The following is a 26420-nucleotide window of genomic DNA, read 5'->3' as shown; positions in this document are numbered from 1 at the left end:
ATGCTTTCCAAAAGACTTCAACGATAGTCAATATCATTCGGATTTTTCGTAAACAGTCGACTAAAAGATATATAATTAAAATATCTGAAAAGTAAAATAGATGCACTGTATAAATAAATGTAATTTAATTTTGTCGTTTATTTAATTGGAAAAAAACCCATTAACCTTTTCCCCAACATCACTATTTCAAATGTTGAGATACTATAGTAAATAACGGTAAAAGACTTGAGATGTCCAAATGAATTTTGATATACCTTTACACGATTTGAATAATTTCCTTTCAAAACACACCAAAAGATGATGATTGTGATACACAAAACCCTGCTCAAAAGTAAAAAAAATTGTAAAAAGAATCCCTGGGTCTTGATAAACAAGAGAATTTTAGTAATTGAAAGAAAAAGCGTATTTGTCATTTACGGGAAAACTATATACGGGGACGGTTTTTCCTAGGGGGAAATTGGGTCCGAATAAATTCTTCCTGGGGGGATTATATGCCAGGCCTATCTTTCCGAGGGGAATGTCTATCATGGGCCTGTTTTTCCTGGGGGAGAGTGTATGCAGGCGAGGGGGGTTCTCTGCTACAACACCGGGTTCCACATTTCAGACGCGAAACTAACATGTGAGGCGTTTATCACTGTTTCTTACCAAGTGTCCGGCATAAACAAGACAATGCCACGGATATTTCTATAAATAAATACGCTACGGTAACGCTAGTATCTATATGAGAGACGCAAAGGATTCAATATAATAAAAACTAAATGTTAGATCCGCTCACATACACACAACACTTATTAGCTGTTTCAATTTTAGTTATATTGTAAAATAATAAGCAATTAAATTTTTTTTACAAAGATGTTGGAATTAAATTTGCAATCATGCATGATCGACAAAATGGTTTATATTGTTTCGCTAGATTTATTGCGTGCTGTTGTATTTTAAACGTGAGGGTCGCTATCTTATCACAATGATAGTCTAAAAATAGCATTGAAAATTCCCAAGCGACCGAAAGTAAGAAAAATCCCCTTTACTAAATATATACACCGTGAACGCTGTGCACAATCTCTACCCAGAGTTATCGTTCCCGCTACGCTCCACGAATACGTGTTGTAGCGCAGCGTAATAGAGATTGCGCTGTGCAGTGTAATGTAGTCTGGTCCCTCTTCCCACAATTCCGTGCGCGCACTCATTCAATGTAGACTATTGACTATACAGTAATGGAGACGTTGTTTATTGTGAGTATCCACCATTGTATATTATAATCTAAATAGACTGTTTAGCATGTTATCAATACACAGCAGTTTTTGTTTGTTTGGAATACTTCAAATGTTTATGCAGGCCATATATATTCTTTTTGTAAATACGTTCTTTTCGAGAATTTTTCCTCTGATTCAGAGACGTCGAAGTGTCATACAATGACAAGCATGAGTCTTGCGGATATAACGGTCCAGATAGCACGACTACGTTGGGCCCACAGGCAATTGCATCGCTTGGGGTCGAATTTACTATATAAATATACTCTTTGTATAGTAAATTCGACCCCAAGCGATGCAATTGCCTGTGGTTGGGCCAACATTGGTAAATGGTTGTATGGTGGGCGTGGGGTAGACAACATTGGGCCAATGTTACCATGCCAATCGTCTCAACCATGTTGGGATTTCTATGTTGGCCCAACGCTGGTCCAACTTAAACTAACTTTATTTTCCGAAAATGTTGGGATTCTGAAATTGGCCCAATGTTGGTCCAATGTTGAAATGCATCTTTAACAAAGATGTTTAATTAAATTTGTAATAGTACGTTGGCCCGGTGTTGGCATGAGTTCTTTTATATATTAAGTGTTTCAAGTTGGGGTGATTACATTGGCCCAATGTTCGCCCAATAGCTGTACTGCGAACTAAATGCAAGATGGAGAGCATTACGTTGGGCCAACGCTGGTTCCACGTTTGTAAACTTTTTATCTTGATGTTGTGATTGCATAACGTTAAAGAATGCTGCATTGAAGAGGCAGATTCTGATATAGTTAGAGGACATTCTTTGTTTATGCATGCAATTGGATGACTTCATCCATTTATATTCGTTTTTAAGAACTTAAGAATGTGACCAACACATTGAATAGTCATTGTTTTTTCTATTCTTTGAAGCGGGTGCATGATTATTTATTTAGATTTGAAATCCTAAGCTCAACATTTTAACCCAATCTATGAATGAATGACTTAAATTGTTTTATGAGTGTTGCATTATAATATCAAAATATTCTTGATTGATTAATTTTCTTTCCATCCAATAAAATCCTTTCCCATGAAAATAATGCCTTCCCCCAGAAAAAAAAACCTCGTTTCAACAAAATAAAATTCTCACGAAACTCACTGTTCAAAGGCCTAGTAAGTTTGTGAATTCACTAAGCCTACTAGTAACTTTGTGAATTCACTAAGCCTATAACATTGAATACCTGGTCCAAATAAAACTGATTTTCTTTCACTATTTTTTTTCTTTCAATATCTGATTAATCAGTAAAGGGATCATCATCTGTCTGTCAGTAAAACAGCATTTCCTGGCATTTTGCTACAATGTACTTGTCTGATTTTAGTAGCAAGGTGAAGATAACGAACAGTGATCAATCTCATAACTCCTACAAGCAATACAAAATAGATCGTTGGGTAAACACGGACCTCTGGACACACCAGAGGTGGGATCAGGTGCCTAGGAGGAGTAAGAATAACCAACGTTCTATACTTTTCCTCTGTTTTCTGATCTACTTTTGTTTCTGATTAGGAATAGTGAATATTGATAATTTGAATTATGAATTAATTCTGATTATGATGATTTAATCTTTACCGGGACATTGGTTGTCATTTTGTCACCAAAATTGAATTCAATGAAAATTGCTCCCCAGCTTATAAATTTAAGTAATAACACCAGTATTTAATGATTTCGAACACTTTTATACTCAAAGCAGGGAATTTCGATGATTAGATTCATTCATCGTTTATTTTCTCTATTACAGAGATTATCAACATACATACAAAGGATAAACTATAGTATTACATCATCGGCAACAAAAAAATACCTCAAAAATTTGAGGTAAATAAATCATACATTTTACATTGAAAAACAAGAAGGGAAAAAGAGGCGAGAAAAGGGAATATATATACTAGTATACAATGGAAATAATGAATATGTAATTTCAGTGATTAGATGAGTATTTATGGGAAGACTGTGATTATTCCTGATATATATTTCTTTACATCAGAAGCGGTTACATGTATCTAACGTACGTGTATTCGGTTTCTCTTCTTTTTATACAAAATAAATATTTTTTAATTAGTCGTTAATATACATCCCCATGTCATTGAGAGAGTTCGAAAAAAATGTTTGTCATCGCTTTCACAGCTAGTGCCCCTTAATATTTAATAATTGACATCGAACACGCTTAATGTTCATGTTTCCATCACGGGTAACTAATTTCTTCAAAATCAAAGAGTGCTTTTTTTTCAGATTCAATCCATTATCAAATTGCATTTGAAAATTATATATTGAATGCTATATCCCACTTAAAGGGGCGTGGTCACGATTTGAGCTGAGAATTTTCAAATTTCATTTTTCATTTTTATTGTTTACAATGCTTAACGAAAGTATTTCTAATGATCAACCAACATTTGAATATCAATTGTTTAGTTACATGCGAGATACAGCACTCGCAATTCTTTGAAATGTAAACAAGGCTTGTTCCATGTTTTTGTTTACATATAGATTGCTTAATAGAAAATAGCATGCTTAAAAGAAAATTAGATATGCCAAACACTAGAAACTATTTAATTGTGTCCAGAATTAACTTGTGATTTGAAAAAATCTGCTTTAACCGAACTTTTAGTTGTATATATAACCTATGTAAACAAAAATGTGGCACGAACCTTGTTTACATTTCAAAGAATTGCGAGTGCTCTCATGTACCTTGACAAATGATATTCAAATTTTTGCTCACCTCAGGTATACCTTAGTTCAGCATTTTAACTATTAAAACACCTCCCTGGTATAGAATCCCCCCTCTCCTGTTTCCGAATTTCATTTGTTATAATTTAATGACATAGACATGCGGTCATTAATATTATCATATTCATATTAAAAAATAAACGAATGTTTTTATTTTTGTTGTTGTTGAGATGTTGAAGTTGGGTTTAAATGTTCAAAAACATTGAATTGCATGCAGTAAATACAATATGCTTTCCAAAAGACTTCAACGATAGTCAATATCATTCGGATTTTTCGTAAACAGTCGACTAAAAGATATATAATTAAAATATCTGAAAAGTAAAATAGATGCACTGTATAAATGAATGTAATTTAAAGTAATTCCACCCACCTGTGATGTCATCAGATTTTGCAAAATCAATTATTTATTTAGATTTATGCATGATAGGAACATAAATTTTGTTGTTGTATTTTCCGATACTTATTGTAAAAAATCTTGTTAGAAATAAACTATTTCAAAAGTCTAAGTTATAGAGGAATAATCAATGAATAATCAATGATACATGTCAAAATATTGAATCCAAGGGCAATAACTCTGTTTCTATTGATTTCTTTATCAAGTCTATTATGCGATAGATTTTCTTTATTTTTTATAGATATTTTATATTTAATAAAGTGTGATGACCTGTGTATTTTATTTGATAATTTGTTAGTTTTAACTTTAATGAATGGAAATAAATACACTTTTCAAACTTGTATCAGATAAAACTGCGAGTATGGAGTCACCTTAATTTTCTCTTTGATTTAAAGTCGAAATTTTCAATTGAAAAAAAAACAAAACATTAACCTTTTCCCCAACTTCACTATTTCAAATGTTAGATACTATAGTAAATAACGGCAAAGACTTGAGATGTCCGAATGAATGTTGATATACCTTTACACGATTTGAATAATTTCCTTTAAAAAAACAAAAGATGATGATTGTGATACACAAAACCCTGCTCAAAATTTTAAAAAATGTAAAAAGAATCCCTGGGTCTTGATAGGCAAGAAAATTTTAGTAATTGAAAGAAAAAGCGTATTTGTCATTTACGGGAAAATTCTATACGGGGGCGGTTTTTCCCAGGGGGAAATTGGGCCCGAATTAATTCTTCCTGGGAGGATTATATACTAGGCCCATCTTGCCGAGGGGAATGTCTATAATGGGCCCATTTTTTCTGGGGGAAAGTGTATGCGGGGGGGGGGGGATTCTATGCTACAACACCGAGTTCCACATTCCAGACGCCAAACTAACGTGTGAGGCGTTTATCACTGTTCCTTACCAAGTGTCCGGCATAAACAAGACAATGTCACGGATATTTCTATAAATAAATAAGCTAACGCTAGTATCTATAGTACTGTCTCAGTATGAGAGAGACGCAATGGATTCAATATAATAAAAACTAGATGTTAGATCCGCTCATATACACACAACACATATTGTAAAATATCAAGCAATTAAAAAACTTTTACAAAAATGTCGGAATTGAATTTGCAATCATGCATGATAGACAAAATGGTTTATAAATATTGTTTCGCTAGATTTATGGCGTGCTGTTGTATTTCAAACGTGAGCATAGGCGTAGCTTGAGTTCGAATATTACTGAGGCTATCGACATTTTAACAACGTAAAAGGTGGGTTTTTTTTTTACCGAGGCAGCTGCCTCGGTTGCCTCAATGGATCTTATCACAATGATAGTCTAAAAATAGCATTGAAAATTCCCCAAGCGACCGAAAGTAAGAAAAATCCCCTTTACTAAATATATACACCGTGAACGCTGTACAGTGTAATGTAGTCTGGTCCCTCTTCCCACAATTCCGTGCGCGCACTCTTTCAATGTAGACTATTGACTATACACTAATGGAGACGTTGTGTATTGTAAGTATCCACCATTGTATATTATAATCTAAATAGACTGTTTAGCATGTTATCAATACACAGCAGTTTTTGTTTGTTTGGAATACTTCAAATGTTTATGTAGGTCATACATATTCTTTTTGTAAATACGTTCTTTTCGAGAATTTTCCCGCTGATTCAGAGACGTCGAAGTGTCATACAATGACAAGCATGAGTTTTACGGATATAACGGTATTAAAGTCGATTGTCTTATAATGCCATTGCCTTTCGGACTCGGAATCTGATAGCAATTAATAGTCCATTTTCGCTGGTAAGTGAGAAAGTTTCCCAGTTTACTTTCGGAAGGTCGGTGGTCTGTTCCCAGGTACATTGTATCTCGGTTCTCTCTTCCACCAATAAAACTGGGCGCTACCAGATAACTAAAAAATTGTTGAGTGTGGCGGAAAACATCAATCAACCCAATCCGGTTTCGGTTTCAGAATTTACAATATTCGCGATCACGTGACACCAGACATTCCTGCGTTGTTTACAAAATCGCAAGTAGCTAATTCGCTTTAAAGGTGAATGATTTGGAGAAATATATATCGGAACGTGGCATTGCGGGGACGAATTTACGGAGAAATAACCTTGTCAAACTATGGGAAGCTGTTAAATCACTGGATTTAGCGATTGGTCCTGATTTTAAACGTAATTCGTACAGCTGTTGATCTGAAGGAGAAGCCGATAAAGCGAGAAAAGGGGCTGTATGTAATAAGCGAGTACCCTTTTTAGGTCACCTGAATTATTCAGGTGACCTATTGCTATCTGTTTTTGTCCGTCGTCGTTCGTCGTGCGTCGTGCGTTAACATTTGAACATTTTCAGCTTTTTCTCTGAAACCCCTGAACCAATTTCAACCAATTTTGGCATATAGCATCTGTGGGTGGAGGGGAACAAAAATTGTGAAATTTGTGGTCCCTGCCCCCGCCCCCCCCCCCCCCCGGGGCCTGAAGGGTGGGGCAAAAACCATCAAAATGAGTGCAATTTTAAAAAATCTTCTTCTTTACTCCTGGACATCAAGAAGCCAAACTGTGGGCATAATTATAATGAGCGTTGAGCCCTCTACCAAAATTGTGAAATTCATGGCCCCTGGGGCAGGGGTTCTTGTGTTAGGGTGGGGCTCTATTGGTCATATAGTGAAAATGTAGAAATTCTTTGAAAATCTTCTTCTCTGTCTCTGGGTATTAAGTAGACAAACTAATAGCATGGTAATGATGAGCAAGGATGCCTCTTTATACCGCCCGCAACAAGTTGGGGGGGGGGGGGCGGGGTATACTGGAATCGGGTTGTCCGTCCGTCCGTCTGTAGATGCAATAGTTTCCGGGCTCTAAAGCATTATCCTTTCCACCTACCGTCACCATATCATATATATGGACTACCCATGGAATGAAGATGTTCCCTATCGATTTTGGGGTCAAAAGGTCAAAGGTCAAGCGCACTGGACATTGAAGTAGCAATATGGTTTCCGGGCTCTAAAGCGTTATCCTTTCCACCTACAGTCACCATATCATGTATATGGACTACCCATGGGATGAAGATGATCCCTATCGATTTTGGGGTCAAAAGGTCAAAGGTCACGCGCACTGGACATTGAAGTAGACTATGGTTTCCGGGCTCTAAAGCGTTATCCTTCCCACCTACAGTCACAATATCATACATATGGACTACCCATGGGATGAAGATGTTCCCTATCGATTTTGGGGTCAAAAGGTCAAAGGTCATGCGCACTGGACATCGAAGTAGCAACACTCAGAAAAGAGGTAGTTTATACCTATTACCAACACCCTTTGGGAGATTGGGGTAAGCGGGGGGTATTCTTAGTGAGCATTGCTCACAGTACCTCTTGTTAAAAATTGTGAAATTCATGGCCCCTGGATCAGGGGTTCTGGTGCTAGGGTGGGGCTCTATAAGTCATATAGTGAAAATGCATTATTTCTTTGAAAATCTTCTTCTCTGTCCTTGGGTATTAAGTAGACAAACCAATAGCATGGTTATGATGAGCAAGGATGCCTCTTTCAAAAGTGTGAAATTCATGGGCCCTGGGTCAGGGGTTCTGGTATTAGGGTGGGGCCCTATTGATCATATAGTGAAAATGCATTTTATTTCTTTGAAAATCTTCTCCTCTGCTGCTGGGTATTAAGTAGACAAACTAATAGTATGATAATGATGATCAAGGATGCTTCTTTCAAAACTGAAATTTATGGCCCCTGGGTCAGGGGTTCTGGTGCAAAGGCGGGGTTGACCACATAGCTATTCAATGTTTCTTCCATCCAAAAGTAAAATTCTTATATTTAAACACAAACCTAATTCAAACATTGGAAGGTTGTTACATGATACTCAGGTGACCTATAAGGCCCCTGGGCCTCTTGTATTGGTTGTAGTGTAGATGCCATTGTTTCTTTGATCAGTATTTATTTCCACATTTGTTGGCTGATGTTACAAACTCAAACATGGAATGAAATGAAAAGAGGGTGTTGCACAGAAGCGGACATTTTCCCTAATCGGAACTCCGTGTCAACATTCGTGACGTAGAACTGACCTTCATTCAGATCGAAATACCTGAAGGATTCCCTAGTACTAGGGACAAGGCTTATACATTTTATGTGTCAATACATTATACATGTCCAGGGGTCCGTGTTTGCCCAACTATCTATTTTGCATTGCTTGTAAGAGTTATGAGATTGATCACTGTTCATTATCTTCACCTTGCATGTAGTCTAAAGATAATTTTTGAAATCGTGAAAATTAACTTGTCTTCTTTTCCTGAGTATCAGATACAATGTATACTGTTACATGTTACGAGTGTATCAAATATTTAATATTCTATACAACTACAGTCCAGAAGCTCTTATACTTGTATGTATTATTTTCTACAACCAACAATTGGCAACTGTACATGACCGTGGCCACAAAACAATATATGGGAAGTTTGATACCTTTGAGCGTACATAGGGTATGAAAAGGGTGCTATATAAATATGGTATTATTATTTATTATTATTTAATACGCACTAATAAAATTCAACATTATTCACAGTACAGGTACTTGTAAAAATTGATTCAACATAGCAATTTCCTACTGGAATACATATAAACCCAAATGTTTAACGGTTATTTACCTCGTTTGGCATTAAAGTCTTTCTTCCAAAGCTATGCAAAGTTCACAACGGTTTTTCGTAAAAGGCGCCATGCCTTTGTCAACAACTTTCATTCAGAAAAGCATACAAGTTTTCGTTAGCAGCCTTGACTATCAAAACACAGGTATTGCATGCTGTATTCGGCGTGTTTGTTGAGAGTCTTATTCACAAACTAAACAGTGCCCAGGTTGGAAGCTTATTTCAAACTCGGCACATGGTAATAAACAGGGATTTGACATGAAACATTTATAAAAACTTGAAGCGTGTTTCAATTAAGAAAAAACAAATAGATGGAAAAGGAATATGAAAAAAAAAATATGTTCGTGAGGGAGTCGAACCCGGTTGTTTTAAAAATAGAAAACGTCTTAACATTTAAGAGTCGACGACCTTATCCACTGAACCACGCAGTAGACCATACATTACTAATGAAAATTAATGTACAGGTGAAGTTGAAAATAATACTAGTGAAGTCGTTTCGATTTTTCTAAATTTACAAAAAAAGGCCTTCGTGAAACAAAATTTCAAATTTCAATGAGGAAGGAAGTAGAGTATAATTGATGTGAAATTTTAATTGACAGGTCCAAAATCTTCCACACTAGTCTGAATGTCGCTGCTGTCATAGGCGAGAAACGACTCCGTGACCTGGACCGGTAAATATCCTAGTAAAAATAAACAGGTGAAATCAAGAGAACGATGGCGTATATCTTTATTATATTAAGAACCTGTGACTTGAAATTTGGCATGCAAGTATAGTTAAAACATTAATCTATGCAAGGAGATCGGCAAATTACGCATATCGCACCTAGTTTAAGATTTTTAGGTATTTGAAGCGAGTGGTTAGTTTTTTTTATCTGGGTCAGAGTTAGACCCCTTTCTAAATTTATGGTATCACAGGGTTCGGTCCCAAAACGGGCTTAGCCCCTGTGTTTTTGCCTGAAAATGTAATTCTGTTTATTGATAAACAGCAGTTTAAACATCATGCTGAATATTAACTGTATCAAAACTAAAGTAAAAACAAAAAGAGGGGAGGGTGACATACCAGTATAAAATTTACAAGAAGCATCATCCTTGACAACATCTGCCATTATATAACTCCTCCTCATACTTCCTATGTCCTTGAGATGTATGTCCTCATAGATAGACAGGTCTTCCAAAGTTTTGTCTGTCTGGCAATGGATACTGTAAAGCGTTTTGGTGCTGGCTTTTGCAGGGCAGTAAGCATGATCTGCTATTTATACAACCCGCCAATTTTCTTTGTCAAATTAATCAACAATCAAATTAAAATTAGATCCTTCGACCCGCTCCTTTACTATCGCTACACACCTTTGTGTCGCTTGACGTGAGCTTGACATCACTACCTATGTTATAGAAGTCAGAATTTCTGAGATGCTTGAGTCTACAATCCAACCAGGATCTCCGGGTTGCGAAGTGAATGTCCTAAACACTAAGCATTGTATTTATATTTTATTTAGCAATTGTGTTTAGCTGCACCTTAAGGAAAACCATTTAATCCATATACCACAATTTTTACGTGTTTTATGATATTGCTACTAAATGACCTGTGAGGGTCCGGGTTGGAATAGGTCCTCAGTACCCCTTGCATGTCGTAAGTGGCAACTAAATGGGACGGTCCTTCAGACGAGACCGCAAAAGCCAAGGCCCAATACCACAGTAGGTGTTGCACGATAAAGATCCCGCCCTGCTCAAAGGCCGTAAGCGCCGAGCATAGGCCTATATTTTGCAGTTTTTCACCGGCAATGGTGACGTCTCCATAATAGTAACAAATTCTCGAAAGGAACGTTAAACAATATAAAATCAATTAATCTATCAATCTACTGACTGATAGTTTATGTGCTGTATAATATTCAATAGCATAAACAGTGAATAGAATATCTCCACATCATATAGCAAGATGTATTGAAATTTGAGATTTTACGTTCGTTATTTGTTTTATTCAGTTAAAAAAACATATATGATGTACACCAATTTCAAACTATTTTAGAAACGATCCGTGCATTAAACAACACATCAGTACGATGGGGGACGCTCCAAGTCCGTCTGTTGTGTGTTTTGACCCAAAGAAAGGAGAAGAGAACTTCGCGCGGCTATGTCAGTTCTTAATGACGATCTGTGGCGACATCCTGAGGGTGGTTTTATCTCACTATATAAAACCTGGCGACCTGAGATCAGAGTTAGACATCAATCAATCCAAACTCGACAGAATAACGAATACACAGGAAAAGGATTTACTGTACCCGCCGCATTCTTCTACAACAAGTAGTCCACCAATCAGATCAAGAGATCTAGATTTATCATTATTGTATAAAATTCTGAGAAATATCTGCAATATTTCCAAACATAGGGCTGGGTGGGGAAACCCCCCAGTCTCGGGTGACTATTGTGTATCTGCTTGCATAGAGAGGATACGGCTTTTACGAAATTCCATATCTGGTCATTCAACAAATGGAACGATTGGTGATGTACATTTCGAAGATTACTGGCAGGAATTGAGAACGTCCGTCGTAGAGATTGAGAAAGAGGTCATCGGAAGCGACAAGTATGAGAGAGGAATAGACCATTTGCATGACTGTGATTTAAACCCAACAAAATCAAAGGAATATGTAGCCCAGATTCGTAGACTACGAGGTAAAATATAAGACGTTATACGGAGTTGGTTGGAATGAATTACATTGTGAAGTATTGACTATTTATACATGCACTATATCACATTATTATACAGCATTGATTCTGTTTCTCTTTTTTTCCCTGTTTTCTAGGAGAAGTATCCATCAAACGAGGTAAGAGTGAAGACGATGCACGGGTATATCACAATATCACATTTTACTTTAAGCGATTTAGCTACATTATTTCAATTCAAATATGCTATCTCATTCTTTAATTTTAGAGAGAATCGACATGGTAGAACATGCATGTATTGAAATTGGAGGTAAATATACATTCCACTCCAAGATTGAATTATTTCGTATATCTTAGAAACTCTCATTTATACGGTGGTATTTTAAGGACACAGAATTTTTATTTTTTTAAAGATACTAGGCAAAAATTATCTCGTGCGCACGACATAATATCTTGTGCGCACGACTTATTATCTCGTGCACACGACATAATATCTCGTGTGCACGACTTATTATCTCGTGCGCACGACTTATATTATCCCGTGCGCACGACATAATATCTCGTGTGCACAACTTATTAACTGTTGATTCATGCAAACATATTTTAACATTGAACAAAAACTTGCTGCAAATATAGATATATCACAGGCCTGAGGATAGGGCCAATGTAGTCTGATCCTGTGTATGTGGTAATTATTGTAGTTTTGTGTTTCAGCTGTGTTATTAGCTCACCTGAGCCGAAGGCTCGAGCTTTTCTGACCAAAATTTGTCCGTTGTCTGTCGTCGTTGTTGTTATAAACTTTTCACATTTTCATCGTCTTCTCAAGAACCACTAGACCAATTTCAACCAAACTTGGCGCAGAGTACCATTGGGTAAAGGGGATTCAAATTTGTTCAAATGAAGGACCAAACCCTCTTCCAAGGGGAGATAATTAAGAAATAGTGAAAATTGGGTGGGGTTATTTAAAAATCTTCTTCTAAGGAACCACTGGGCCAGAAAAGATGAAACTTATGTTATAACTTTCTGACATCGAATAGATTTGAATTTTGTTCAAATCATAACGCCAGGGGCAAAAGGCGTGGCCACAGTAGGATATCAAAGTTTTACATAGGAATATATAGGAAATATATTTAGAAATCAACTTCTCAAGAATAGCTAAGTCATGATTATTCATATTTATGTGGAAGCATCCTCAAGTGGTGTAAATTCAAATTTGTTCAAATCATGATCCCCGGGGCAGGGCATGGCCACAGTAGGAGATCAAAGTTTTACATAGGAATATATAGGAAAAATCTTCTACTCAAGAACAGCAAAGCCATTATTAGCCATATTAATACAGAAGCATCATCAGGTAGTTTGGGTGTAATTTTGTTCAAATCATGACCCCCGGAGGTATGGCAGGGATCACAACAGGGTGTCACAGTTTTGCATAGCAATATATAGGAAATATCTTGAAAAAAAATTCTTCTCAAGAGCAGCAAAGCCTTAATTATTCATATAAATACAGAAGCATCCTCAGGTATTGTAATTTCAAGTTTGTTCAAATCATGACCCCAGGGGGTAGGGAGGGGCCATAACAGGGGATTAAAATTTTACATAGGAATAGAGAGGAAATATCTTTAAACAACTTCTTCTTAAGAACAACAAAGCCATAATTAGTCATATTTATAAAGAAGCATCCTTGGGTAGTGCAGTTTCAAGTTTATTCAAATCATGATCCCCGCGGGGGGGGGGGGGGTAGGGCGGGGCCACTATAAATCATTCTTTTACTTTGATATTTAAAGGAAACTTTTTTTCTTAAAAATCTTTTTATGCTATGTTTAATCAAAGAAATATGGAAGCATCGTCAGGTAGTGTAGATTCAAGTTTGTTCAAACCATGCCTCCTTGGAGGGTAGATTGGAAACACTTACATTCATACATTTAAACTTTTCAATTCTGAACTGATTTCTGCTTTTCTGTATCCAAAGTGCTCAGGTGAGCGATGTGGCCCATATGCCTCTTGTTTGGGTTGTTATGGTAATAATTTGGAATCACTTTGTACCAGAAAATACTGGGACAACATTTTGAAACAAATAAATATTGTTTTTTCATTGTTTCATTTCATTTTTATATAACTAAAAAACAATTGCAGATCATAGGAAATATATAAGTATTAGATCAGAGATCAAGGTCACCGATGGAGAGATCAAAATCTATTTCCTGTGGTCAAGGTCATGTCAATTTTTTCCATATAGTAGATCTATGGATTGATCGAGTCACAGGGAGCTTGGTAAACCACACAATATTACCTACCAATTAATCTGGCATAATTATATACACAGAAGATGGATATGTCATTTCTTGGGTTGTTCTCAAGCATTCCATTCAGTCTTATGTATTTATTTTAAGAGGAAAATATGTCATACTTAATATGTTGGGTGGAACAGTTTTTTTCTTCTCTCAGAACAACTATAGATGATTAAAGGTTGGAGATATGATATGGACATACCTCATTTGAGAGGTATGATTTTTGCCCCTCCCTCCCTCGGAAAAAGAGGGGGCATTCCGGCATCGCAAATCGTTTGGTAAATGCAGGTTTTCTCCTCTCAATTTATTGAGCGTTCTTTGCTTGATAGACATCAAGCCTGTTACAATGGCAGCCCCATATTTAAGGAATAACGGCTTAGCGTTAAATAAGTGTGGTTTTTGCATAATGCAGAGAGGTATTTATTTACTTTAACGTATAATTAGCTATGTACATGTTATTATCATGCTGTCTGCCCATTGTTTTGAACTTATTTACCTCAAAGTGTCCTTTTTTCATTGTAACAATGGAATAAACAGTGACTTTTGTTATCGTTTCGTATTGCCCCCCCCCCCCCCCCCCCCCCCCCCCGTAAAAAAAATATCCAGCTTCTAAATTTCTTGACAAGCAAAAAAGAAAAAAAAACGTAAAACATAAACTCCTTTCCACAACGTGAAAACTGTTTCGGGGGGGGGGGGGGGGGGGGGGCACTTTACTACTTCTTCAGCATCATATGTATGGCGTATCCTAATTATAACTTTACAGGGGTTCATGTTTTCCAGGGGGATCCAAGGTCATTTTTTAGTTACTTTACTATGTACATTTGATAACTTCGCAATTTCCAGGGGGGTCCGGACCCCCCCCCCCCCCCGCCTTCTAGATCCGCACATAGCCGGAATCATTCAAATGTTGTTTTTTCTTTTTTTATTTAGGAGGGTTTTTTTTAATGCATACAGTGTAGGACTTGTCTAATACACCATTTATAGGCGGATTCAGGAATTACTGAAGGGGGCATGCTTTGTACATGGACACATGATATAAAAACAGGGGATGCTTACTCCTCCTAGGCACCTGATCCCACCTCTGGTGTGTCCAGGGGTCCCTGTTTGCCCAACTATCTATTTTGTATTGCTTGTAGGAGTTATGAGATTGATCACTGTTCGTTATCTTCACCTTGCATATGTCGAAGTTCAAATTTTATTAGAATACAAATGGGATGTTTGTGAATGCTAAGATATTAATGGTAGGTACATCGACAGGGATGTTAGGACAACGAACACAAATGGACGGGTGTTCCCCTTCTAATACAAAGAAAAATAAATATTTTTCATTCATAATTTCTGGCGTTTTGGGCAAGAATTTCTTAATTAATCGCTTTTTTCTTTGTAAAATAACAACTAAGATAATCCTCCTCTTCGTAAATTTATGGAAAATACCAAGAAAATTATGCAAATAATGCTAATCTTATGAGTGTTCTGTAGAAGCAATGACGATAGGATGTACCAAGAAGTTTTAAAAAAAAAAAAACGGTTTCGAAAGATGATGACAATTGGGAGCGATGTTTACATAGTGAAGTCTTAAGATAGGTCCCTAGTCTTGGACCTACTTGTGATTTCTCAAAAATTTGAGTTTAAATACTTAGATTGTTCATTTGAGGGTATGATAAAAAAAAAAAAAATGGGGGGTTGTCAGTATAACGAGCAAATTGTGGTATTTTTATTACGTGTACCCCCATTTGTCAAACGGCAATATCAGAATTCATTGAAGAAGTCCTAGAATATGTCCATAAAATTTTGTTTGAGGTATGATGCTGCAATTTTTTCCCTCAAATATGAAATAAATATGGCTAACTAAATAATTAAAAGTGAAATTTTAACACAGTGTCATGATTTTTAATAATGGTGGTAAAAAATTGAACTCAATACAGGCCCTCGGCAGTCAAAAATACGGCACTGCAACACCACTAATATGGATATTTTAAAAATTTGACTTGTGATTTTTCATTCAAACTCACATATAATGTTCATATATGAATGCTTGTTAAAATACATTTAAAAAACTCTGCCCTTTCTCAGCATAATATTTTCACAGCATCTCAATTTATATTTACATTTTTGTCCAACATAGCCATTTTGAAGATGATTTTCACATAATAGAAGTCAACAAATATATAACAAGATAACAAATATATAACAAGATAACAAATATATAGCAAGTGCAGAATTGTTTTATTTAATTCCACAAGTGCATTATTGCATATCATGAATTTTTTTTTTAATTTACAGATAATTTTAACTTGTAAAACCCCCGTATATCAATTAAACAAATATGTACCTCTGGTTTTATGTGTGAATTAGATGACAAAAAATGGAAAGAAGATTGGAGCCATAGTCTACTCAAATATAAGTGATTGAGTGTTATTGTATTCATTTTACTAAATTAAAAAACATCCAGGTAAATGTAAAAATACGTTTGATAATAATAGTACGTGAACCAATATCGGAGTTCGATCCGGACATGACGTCACGCTACTAGACCCCTACTTTAATATGGTTGAATCACGTACATGTAATAATGGAATATTATAATACATCAGTAAAATGTGAAAATAGGTTAAGTTTTCACATTTTGCATATAGTTTACAATGTATTTTTTAGTTTATATATGTAGACTTTGTAACATCTCTTTCGAAAAAGTGAAAAGGACTCCTGATTTTTTTTTAAGTACACACACACTTTGCTGATTTTCATCAATGAATTTCGTATTTCTCGCGAGGACTTCTCTCACAGTTAGAGTAATAACCCGTTGATCTTTTTTAACATGTGGCATTTTTTTATTCAAGAAAGGGGGCCTATCCTAAGAGACCTCCACCTTCTGGATCCAACAATGATCATTGCATATCTGGAAGTCGTCCGAACGAGGGGAGCTATTCCAATCTAATTGTTAGTACCTTTCCCTCTGTGATTGTCCATTTCATATTTTCGATTTCACCTATATAACCGTTAGACCAGTCAGTTTCGATCTAATTGGGTACATGCAGTTTGTCCTCAATAACTAAACATTTATACTTTCTTTATAACAGTATGCTAGTGCTCTTATGCATTTGCATGTTTACATACAGGTTTTCCCCAATCATTGTGTGTGAGAGAGAGTGTGTGTGCGCGAGGGTGTGTATGTGTGTTAAAAACTGCGCCGAATATGGTGTATATGAACAAGGTAATTATCCTTGTGTTGTATACTTTCAATTTATAATACGGTCACAAGAGGAAATTACATCATCGTTATGTGGAAACTTCACAGTCACATACAATTTAAGTAGAAACAGTGAGAAATGACCAGTGACCCAGGAGCAGGATTGGCCAATAATGGCTTATAAAAATCGATTACAAGTTATTGGTATTTATTGAAATCGTTTGAATTGGGTAAGCATTGTATATAACCTATAAAAACCTTCGTTGGAAACCCACGGGCAGTCTCGCACACGTGAGCCAACACATTGAACTTTTCTAATTTTAATGAATTATCCACCAATGAGAAAGTCAAAATCGGTATGAAAACGAAGATCATGTTATGAAAAAAAAGCAGTTGTTTAACTTAGTTCCACACTCCTGTGACGTCATAAAATTTTCCAAAGTCAATAATTTAACGACTGGAACATAAATTTTGTTGGAGTCTTCTTCAATAGTTATTGTAAAAAATCTTGTTAGCCATAAAATATTTCAAAAGTCTTAGTTATATTTGAATAGTCAATAATGTGTTTCAAAATATTGAATCCAAGGACAATAACTCTGTTTTCATTAAATTATTTATCAAGTCCATTATGCAATAGATTTCCTATATTTTTCACAAACATTTTACCAAGGTGATAAGGAATTATTATCTGTGTCTTTTCATGTAATTACATAAAATTTTAATCCATCAGTGGTTTTGAATAGCTCAGCTGTATGGTGCCAGACTTAAGTTTTTTATGGGGGGTATACATACTCTGGAAGCTATAGATTTGAAATCATTAAGGAAAGGTATGGATTTTTTTTTCATAAATAACTATAACAGATGTACATCTACTAATATAAACAGAAAAAATGATATGTAAACCATGCTATAAGGAAGTTGTGTCCATATTAGTTTGTTTTTTAACATTTTGGAGAATAAGGCTAATTCAATAATTTTGCATTTTTTATACTAAAACTTGATGAACATATTGAAAATGACATGTGTTTTAGTTATTGACATGTTTCCTGATAAATAAATGCAATTTAAATTATTATTATTTTTTTCATTTTAAAATAACAACAAATAACTGTTTCCAATGAATTTCATAAAAATCTACATGGGGTACATGACTTCAGTAGTGACTGTAATGAAAATTAATATGGAAATCCTTAACTAATTTGCCTTTTTTCATTACTCTGAATGTTAATCTATTGATTCCAAACAAAAAAATGCTACTTAAACCCCAAAAATTCAGGACTAAGGACCCACCTTAAGATAAATCCGTAAAAATTAACACGATTGGAGAAATTTCCTTCACAAAAGTGTGAAGAAGCCAATCAGATTAGGGCATAAATTAATCATAAGAACAAGAAAAATTTAATGAGTTGGCCCACGGTCAGTAAGCATGTGCGAGACTGCCCTAAGGATAGTGGCAAGATGGAAACTTGCATCGCCTTTTATCTTTTCTTCAATTTGAAGCCCTATGACAACTTATTAATTTCACTTCCTTTCATATTTCTTTTTTTTTATACTAGTATCTCTTGATATCGATAAAAATCTCATAAACATGTATGATATCAGTCTGCAATTATCCATAACGCACTATCTATCAATCACTTAAACAATTTTATTGATACATTGGCTGATTTAATTCTATATCAGTACAACAACCTCCACAGTTTTTCTTTTAGTTTTCCATACAGTTCCCGGCCAGATGAAGCACAGTCTGGCATTTGCCAGCCATTTTCTTCCATCAGAATGCGACAAATACTATCGACATCCGGATCACTTGTATTTAAATTAGGGTGGTTAAAAGTACACTCATTTTTGCATGCATTTAAAAACCGATCATTAGACAGCCACAAATAATCCCTGGTGCCGCAATCTTCTGGTGACGTGTACATTATAACTGGACGTCCATGGAGTACGTGCTCGTTCCTTGACCTTCGAATCGGATGCAACTTCCAAAGAAGCTGGATGTCGTTCAATTCCTTCTGATAAAAACACATAAGAATACACACTGTAATTGAAGTAATCATTTCAGTCAAATTTTGCCTGCATATTTGTTTTACGTTTAAGAATTGGAAAATGGAAAATCATTCTTCTGGAATTGTTTAATTTTCTATATGTAAATTACTATAACCAGGGGTGTTATTTTCCCTCTTTTCAGAGGAAATTCTCTGATTTGCTCAATTTTCGAAGAAATGAAACACTCTGGGTTTGATCTAAAGTGGCAGAAAATGATATTTTTCCAGGTAGGGTGGGGTGTTTTCCTCCCTTTTTGACCAGTTTTCCTCTGATTTCTGAGGAATTCAGTCACAGCCCTGTATAACTCTTGTCACTCATCACTGGTTAATATCTTGGTACACTTTTCTATCTAGAAGAAATAGGATATGTATTAAATTCTTGATATGTGTGTTTAAACATTTTCATTCCCAGCAATAAATAAATACGAGTATTGTGTGAATTTAAGTCCATTTTGGATTATACAATGCTTTTTCCCCACCTTTCGCTAAATTTCGGTGAAGGTTACCAGAACATAGGCCAAACTTAATCACAATATCTTGAACATAATTAGTTCAGCTAAAATTTGGATGATTCACAGTTATGCCCCTTTTCTAAAGTAATATACATCTAGGGATACATTTATACTTTCAACTTATAATTCAAACTTTGGCAAATTTTTACAACATATATTTGTACGTGTTAGATTCTATTTACTAAAAAAATAGTTCGAGGATGGGCCTACAATTGTGCTATATTCACCAATGACCAAAGACCACAAAGGAACATTTCGACCATTATGCTTGAACGAAATTACTATGAAAATTTCATTAATTACATTCTACCAAAAACATTTTCAAATGGTCTTGAATGATAGTTGTAAAGACGAAACGAATAAGTTCTTGTTCTAACATGTCTCCATTGAATAAACCAGATTGTCTAAACTCTTGGGAAAATGACATCCAAAACTCCGTACACTGCCGTCGAAGAAAACACCACCAGTTTTCTATTCTCTGGTTTGCAGTACTACGTCCATATCTGAAGTGTTCAGCTGGTCTAACAGCATTTTTAGTCTCATGTAAAAAGGTTTGAAGTTGCTCGACAACGACGTTTTCTGTGCCCCTGTCTGCCCTAATAAAGTCAAGAGATCCTCTAAGCTCTTCCACAGAAGATAGGAAATACGCCCCTATTACTTTTGGGTCACTTGCTGTGTAATTTGCCTTTAGCCATACGATATATCGAGAAAATCCATCAATACAGCCGTTGATGGCTATCCCATACGGGCGGAGTTTATCATATGAGTCCACATGCCACATATAATTAGCTCCTTTAGAATAATATCTGCGATGAATAAGTCTCCTTCTACTCCGTAAATTTACTCCCTCTGGATCAAGAATTTTCAATAGTTTCCTGACATCATGCATACTTACAGACATACTACTTAATGTACATCGTAGATGCATCAGCCTGTATCCGTGTTGCTGTCCTGAAGACTGTAGTTGTTGAGACACGAAAGATGCAACATCTATTATATCAGATTTTGTATCCCTTTTCCTGAGATTGTACATTCGCAGAAGTCTTCTCAAATGGCGAATGGAAATTGTTATGCCATATTGCGTCCTGAGAATATATTTAATTTCCCCCTGTTTAAACCCAAGTTGATAGCAATCCCTAATTATATCTTCCATATTTAATTAAGAATAGAGTCTTAAAACTCAATCAAAGTATTTAACGAAAGAATTAAAATCATATTATGTCGTGCACACGATATAATATGTCGTGCGCACGAGATATCATGTCATGCGCACGAGATATGTCGTGCGTATGAGATGTTATGTCGTGCGCACAAGATATTATGTCGTGCGCACGAGATAATAAGGCGTGTGCACGAGATAATAAGTCGTGCGCACGAGATAATAAATCGTGCACACGAGATATTATGTCGTGCACACGAGATATTATGTCCTGCACACGATATATTATGTTGTCCGCACGAGATATTATGTCGTGTGCACGAGATAATAAGGCGTGTGCACGAGATATTATGTCATGTGCACGAGATAATTTTTGCCTAGTATCTTTGAAAAAAAAATTATGTGTCCTAAATATACCACCGTACATTTAAACACTTGGTTTAAAAATAATATCTGGTGTGTCAAAAAATATATTACACAAATTTTGATGCAATGTTTTAATCCTTAAATTTTGATGCTATTTTTTCATGGGTATCACAGAGGAAAATGAAGCTAAAAAGGGTAGGTATTATTTATCATTAACATGGTGATGAAAACTAACACGTATCTATGGTCACCTTGATGTATACATATTAAACTGACGATCCACGTTCTCTGCTTTTAAAACAATATTCAATGTCTAGCTTCATGGTTTTATCTCACCTGAGCTTTTTGTATCACCCTTTGTCCGTCGTCTGTCCATTTGCCTATCTGTCCCTTTGTCTGTAAACTTTTCATACTTTCGACTTCTTCTTCACAACCACTGGGGCAATTTCAACCAAACCTTGTACAAATTATCCTTGGGTGAAGGGTATTCAGTTTGTTTAAAGGAAGGATAATGCCCCCTTTTCAAAGGGGAGATAATCACAAAAATGCTAAACTCTTCTCAAGAACCACTGTGTCAGAGCAGCTGAAATTTACATGAAAGCTCTCTGACATAGTGCAGATTCAAATATTGTTAAAAATCATGACTCCGGGATACGGATGGGGGTCACAATAGAGGATTTACATACAATTATATGAGCCTCTTGTATATCGTATTTCTGCATATTTGGGTATCATACTTGATATCTTTGTTAGAGATTTAGTGTTCGATTCCTACTTTCGTCAGAACTCTGACATTGAAAATATATTACATTTCATGACTCTGAAAAGAGTACTTGATAGATCTTAAGTGGTGTCATTTCCACATACTTAAAACGAGTGTTTGATTTTAAAGAATAAGGATATTCTTCGAATTTTATTTTCTTTACCATAGCGCGACTGGATAAAGTTGAGAAAAGTGTGTCTGACATGAAAGGTGAGTTGGAATTATTGAAAATTGCAACCCCTGATAATGCGCTATGATGTAATGTTTTTACTAGATATTGATTGCGAGATAACCAGGTATATAAAAATAGATATTTCATTTTTAATATCCATGAACTACTCTTCTTTCTAACGTGTGTGCATGTCAGTTGTTAAATCCTTTTACGTCATTCACTATGACACAAATGAACCGTGCAATTTCAACGACATTTCTGGTACTGCATTTGTGTACCTGTAGATTTGTAGCTCTCTCAGAAATTATTAGGACAGACCAGAGAGGAAACTTTAATAACATAAAATGCACTAGTGATATGTGTTCCATTAACGAATGCTTTTATGTTCGCTAATGAGTTTTTCGTATGGTTTCATAGTGTAATCAGTCGGTCTTCTCTCGTGATAATTTACATAGACGCCGAACTCAAGGGACGTTGGGAAATTGCATGATAGCACCATGAAACCTAGTAACCACAGTTATTCGTTATTTTTATATTATTTAATTATCTTACATCAGGGGCGGTCCTTCGCATGAGATCGCAAAAACCGAGACCACGTGTCGCAGTAAGTGTGGCACGATAAAGACCCCTCACTGCTTAAAGGCCGTAAGTGTCGAGTATAGGCCTGGATTTTGCAGCCCTTCACCGGCAATGGTGACGTCCCCAGATGAGTGAAAAATTATCAAGAGGGACGTTAAGCAATATAAAACCAACCAATCAACTATCTTCGATACAATGAAACTAAATATTTTCATCAAAAAGAGGAAATAAAAGTTGTTATATATACTTTCGGGGGATGCGTGTAGGAAATCAAGGCAATACCTTTTTCATGTTATTTCGTACAAAGGCTGTGGAAAATATAAATATTGATCAATCGTTTGGTAATAAGAAAAGCAGGTTTTCAGTAACGGATAATTAAGCATCGATGGTTGTTATGGTGGATCATTAATGATTTTTGTTTTATTCAATGGTGAACAGAACTATATTCCTTAATGCAACATTAATTAAATATCAAAACATTTTTAGAAATTATGTCATCATTATTGTTTGTTAATTGGTGAAAATTTAGTTTTAGTCATCTTTAGTTTCTTCAATTCACAGTACATTTGGGGAAAGCAGAGCAAAATCAGTCAAGTTTGAAAATTAAGAAAAATCAGACTAATTTAAATGATAATGAAGTTAACTATTATTTTTTTTTACAATCTAGTCAAACACGTGCATCATATGTTCATCTTTTATCAGAAGCGTATTTATATGACATTTATTTTTTCGATATCAGAAATCTAGAAATTCATTTGAAATTCAATTGAAACAGCATTCCATTTTTTTCTTCTGTCAATTCGTAGAAATCCTCACAGCTGCCAAAGAAGAAATATTGAAAGAAATGAAATCATCCGAGTTAAGAATACAGCAGAAAATAAACAGTATGTAGTTAGAGAGTATCGTTACATTATATCAACAACAATTTATATAAAATCATCTCGTTATTCAGCATATATTAGCGGTACGTCGAAGGCTTTACATTATATATTTGTTCTTTATTTACAGAATCTGACTGTACAAGTACCGACAGGACTCCGTCTGCAAAGTTCAAAAACATACAGATTACAAGAACAACCACAACGAAGATCAAGTTTGAAAAAATATATTCTGATATGAGGCTGAGTCCAACATTTGATAAGAAATGTTGGCTAGGATTTCATTATAATGGAAAAGACGTGTCGCTGTATCTTCTTAATGACAGTAATGTTATAAAAGAGGTGCTTATACCATATAATTATGCCCCATCCTTATTGTGTAGGGATGTTGCAACAAACGACAAAGGAGAGGCCGTGTTTACATCTGATAAGTCAGTAGTAGCCGCTACACAGGACGGAACAGTCTATAAGTTATTTGATATTCCGTTTTTAACTACAAAGTTCTGCATCCTTCATTCCGGCAACTACTGTTTTGTAACTGATTTATTTTCACTTACAAAATCCGTTCGTAGGTGTTTATCTATCCACGAATTTAGTGCAAATGGTGTTCGATTACGTGTAATTAATAATATAGAAGAGATTGATATTTGGTACGTTTCTTCTATCAGACAAAATCACAATGGAGACATCGTAATCACTGATTCTAAAAGTTTGATTATACTTCGGGACGATTTCAGCTTAAAACACAGGATTCCAATAACAGAGGGTGGAGTGGTTCTTCCTTGTATGAACAGTCGTAGTGACTTACTGTGTGGTCATAGACAGACCATAGACTTACTGCGAAATAATGGAGAATTTGTCAATACTGTCTATAAAACACAGATAGATAAAAACATAACAAGCATTGCCTTCAGTGTGGATGGTACCGCCTGGATCCTTTATCATACTAACGAACTGGAAATTCTCGAACTGGAAATCTGAAGAGAGAAGCATTCCATGTCGGTTTAGAAAACAATCTTTTATTTAGAAATTGAAAAAAATATCAATTAGTAAATATCATCACCTTGTTCTTCTATCCGTCGCTTCCGATATCTGACGAGTTGTCTATCACTGAACGCATGGAATGTAAACTAATCCAATTTTTTGGCTCGTGGAATGTTGACATATTTACATGTACTCGTGGAATGTTGACATATTTACATGTACTCGTGGAATGTTGACATATTTACATGTACTCGTGGAATGTTGACATATATACATGTACTCGTGGAATGTTGACATATTTACATGTACTCGTGGAATGTTGACATATTTACATGTACTCGTGGAATGTTGACATATTTACATGTACTCGTGGAATGTTGACATATTTACATGTACTCGTGGAATGTTGACATATATACATGTACTCGTGGAATGTTGACATATTTACATGTACTCGTGGAATGTTGACATATTTACATGTACTCGTGGAATGTTGACATATATACATGTACTCGTGGAATGTTGACATATATACATGTACTCGTGGAATGTTGACATATATACATGTACTCGTGGAATGTTGACATATTTACATGTACTCGTGGAATGTTGACATATTTACATGTACTCGTGGAATGTTGACATATTTACATGTACTCGTGGAATGTTGACATATTTACATGTACTCTTATGCGGACCCAGAATATTTTCGCGGTGGGTCAAGCCTACGCATCTTGGTAATTAACCCAGTTTATGAAAAATAAAAAAAATAAAAATTTGTAGATCATTGCATTATTTATTATAAAGAATATTTCAGGAGCGATCTTATTCATTACATATATTTCTTTTTTATTTCTTACTGTAGTGTAACATTTTACTCAGCTCTCATGCATGTAAAAATCATAAATCTCTGGCACAGTTAAAGGGCGATAGAATGAATGAAGCACAGTTAATGTATCACCGCCACACAAAGGGAAAACCGCTCTATTTATATGCAGTGTTTATAGATTATAGAGTAAATTCAAACATAAAGAACATTTAAAGGCAAAATCGAACTTGGTAATGTTGCAGAAAGTTTTAAAATGTGTCAATTGCTGTATTATACCCCACCCCCATTTCAAAAATATATTGAAAACGAATTGGCAATATTTACGAGTAAATTGAAGTCCTTAATAGTGCATGTATAAACGCAAATGTGATTGTAATAATGAAATAAATTTTCAAATTAAAGTGTTTGAGTCATGTGCATCACACTACATGTTAATTGATTAACAAACATTTTAATTATATACAATGCCCCTGATCATCCATATATAAAGGACATATATGTAGTTACAGATGCTGAGTAGTCACATCTTCAAATTTAGGAAAAAAACATTTTCTGATTGCTCCATGCATATAGTTTGTCACACTTTATAACATGATTCCAACCAATATTCATATCACTGGGATACTATAGTATTCACATACGCTTAATGATGTCAATTTCACCTTAATTCTGTAAGTAATGTAGATCCTAATACTTGACAGAAATATTGTCTGTGACAAACCTCTGTGTGATGAATTAAGACCAAGATTGTTTGGCCATGGTAAGGTTCGCCATTAAAATCAAAGTACTTATAGTACTGGTGGAGGATGACATTGATCGGGGGAAAGCTCAGTTAGGGTGATCTCAAACTTGTACCGAGATTGTAAAATAAACAATCATTAATTGAGAGTAGTAAATTCCATCTTTTTAGCCACATCAAAACGCTTAAGGCTAATAATCGGAACATCCAATACTTATGTTGAGATAAGATGAAGATAAG

The 26420-nt window shown here is 35.3% G+C and overlaps 2 protein-coding genes across 5 annotated transcripts in view; both read left to right on the top strand.

Moving 5' to 3' along the window:
• The first annotated feature begins 1086 nt into the window (after window positions 1-1086).
• LOC125660883 (uncharacterized) lies at window positions 1087-25842 on the top strand. Of its 4 annotated transcripts, none has more exons than XM_048892703.2 (9): window positions 1087-1232; window positions 9615-9686; window positions 11039-11682; window positions 11814-11834; window positions 11942-11983; window positions 21411-21431; window positions 22168-22209; window positions 22729-22775; window positions 23557-23595. In XM_048892703.2, exons 3-9 carry the CDS (start codon window positions 11073-11075, stop codon window positions 23587-23589), a joined length of 816 nt encoding a protein of 271 aa, XP_048748660.1. In that variant the 5' UTR covers window positions 1087-1232; window positions 9615-9686; window positions 11039-11072; the 3' UTR covers window positions 23590-23595. The 4 variants fall into 4 exon arrangements, with proteins under 4 accessions (XP_048748660.1, XP_056002491.1, XP_048748659.1 ...); XM_056146516.1 differs by having other exon boundaries at window positions 22729-22816; XM_056146515.1 differs by lacking the exons at window positions 9615-9686; window positions 22729-22775 and adding exons at window positions 6045-6094; window positions 23759-25842 and having other exon boundaries at window positions 1142-1232; window positions 23557-23634.
• LOC125660881 (uncharacterized) overlaps window positions 4778-26420 on the top strand; it is a 91258-nt gene continuing 69615 nt past the window's right edge. The window contains exon 1 of the mRNA XM_056146504.1: window positions 4778-5884. The gene's annotated coding sequence lies outside the window, so the exon portion shown is untranslated. The remainder of the gene's footprint in view (window positions 5885-26420) is intronic.

The sequence above is a fragment of the Ostrea edulis genome, chromosome 8 (genome assembly GCF_947568905.1).
Source record: "Ostrea edulis chromosome 8, xbOstEdul1.1, whole genome shotgun sequence".
Taxonomy (NCBI): Eukaryota; Metazoa; Mollusca; class Bivalvia; order Ostreida; family Ostreidae; genus Ostrea; species Ostrea edulis.
This window is presented reverse-complemented; position numbering and strand designations above follow the sequence as displayed.

What these genes read in the sequence shown, in the direction of transcription:
- LOC125660883 (XM_056146515.1), top strand. Translation starts at nt 11,073, where the DNA reads ATGGGGGACGCTCCAAGTCCGTCTGTTGTGTGTTTTGACCCAAAGAAA. An exon ending in CCAGATTCGTAGACTACGAG is followed by an intron (nt 11,683 to 11,813) that starts GTAAAATATAAG and finishes CCTGTTTTCTAG; the next exon opens with GAGAAGTATCCATCAAACGA. An exon ending in AAGTGTGTCTGACATGAAAG is followed by an intron (nt 22,210 to 23,556) that starts GTGAGTTGGAAT and finishes GTCAATTCGTAG; the next exon opens with AAATCCTCACAGCTGCCAAA.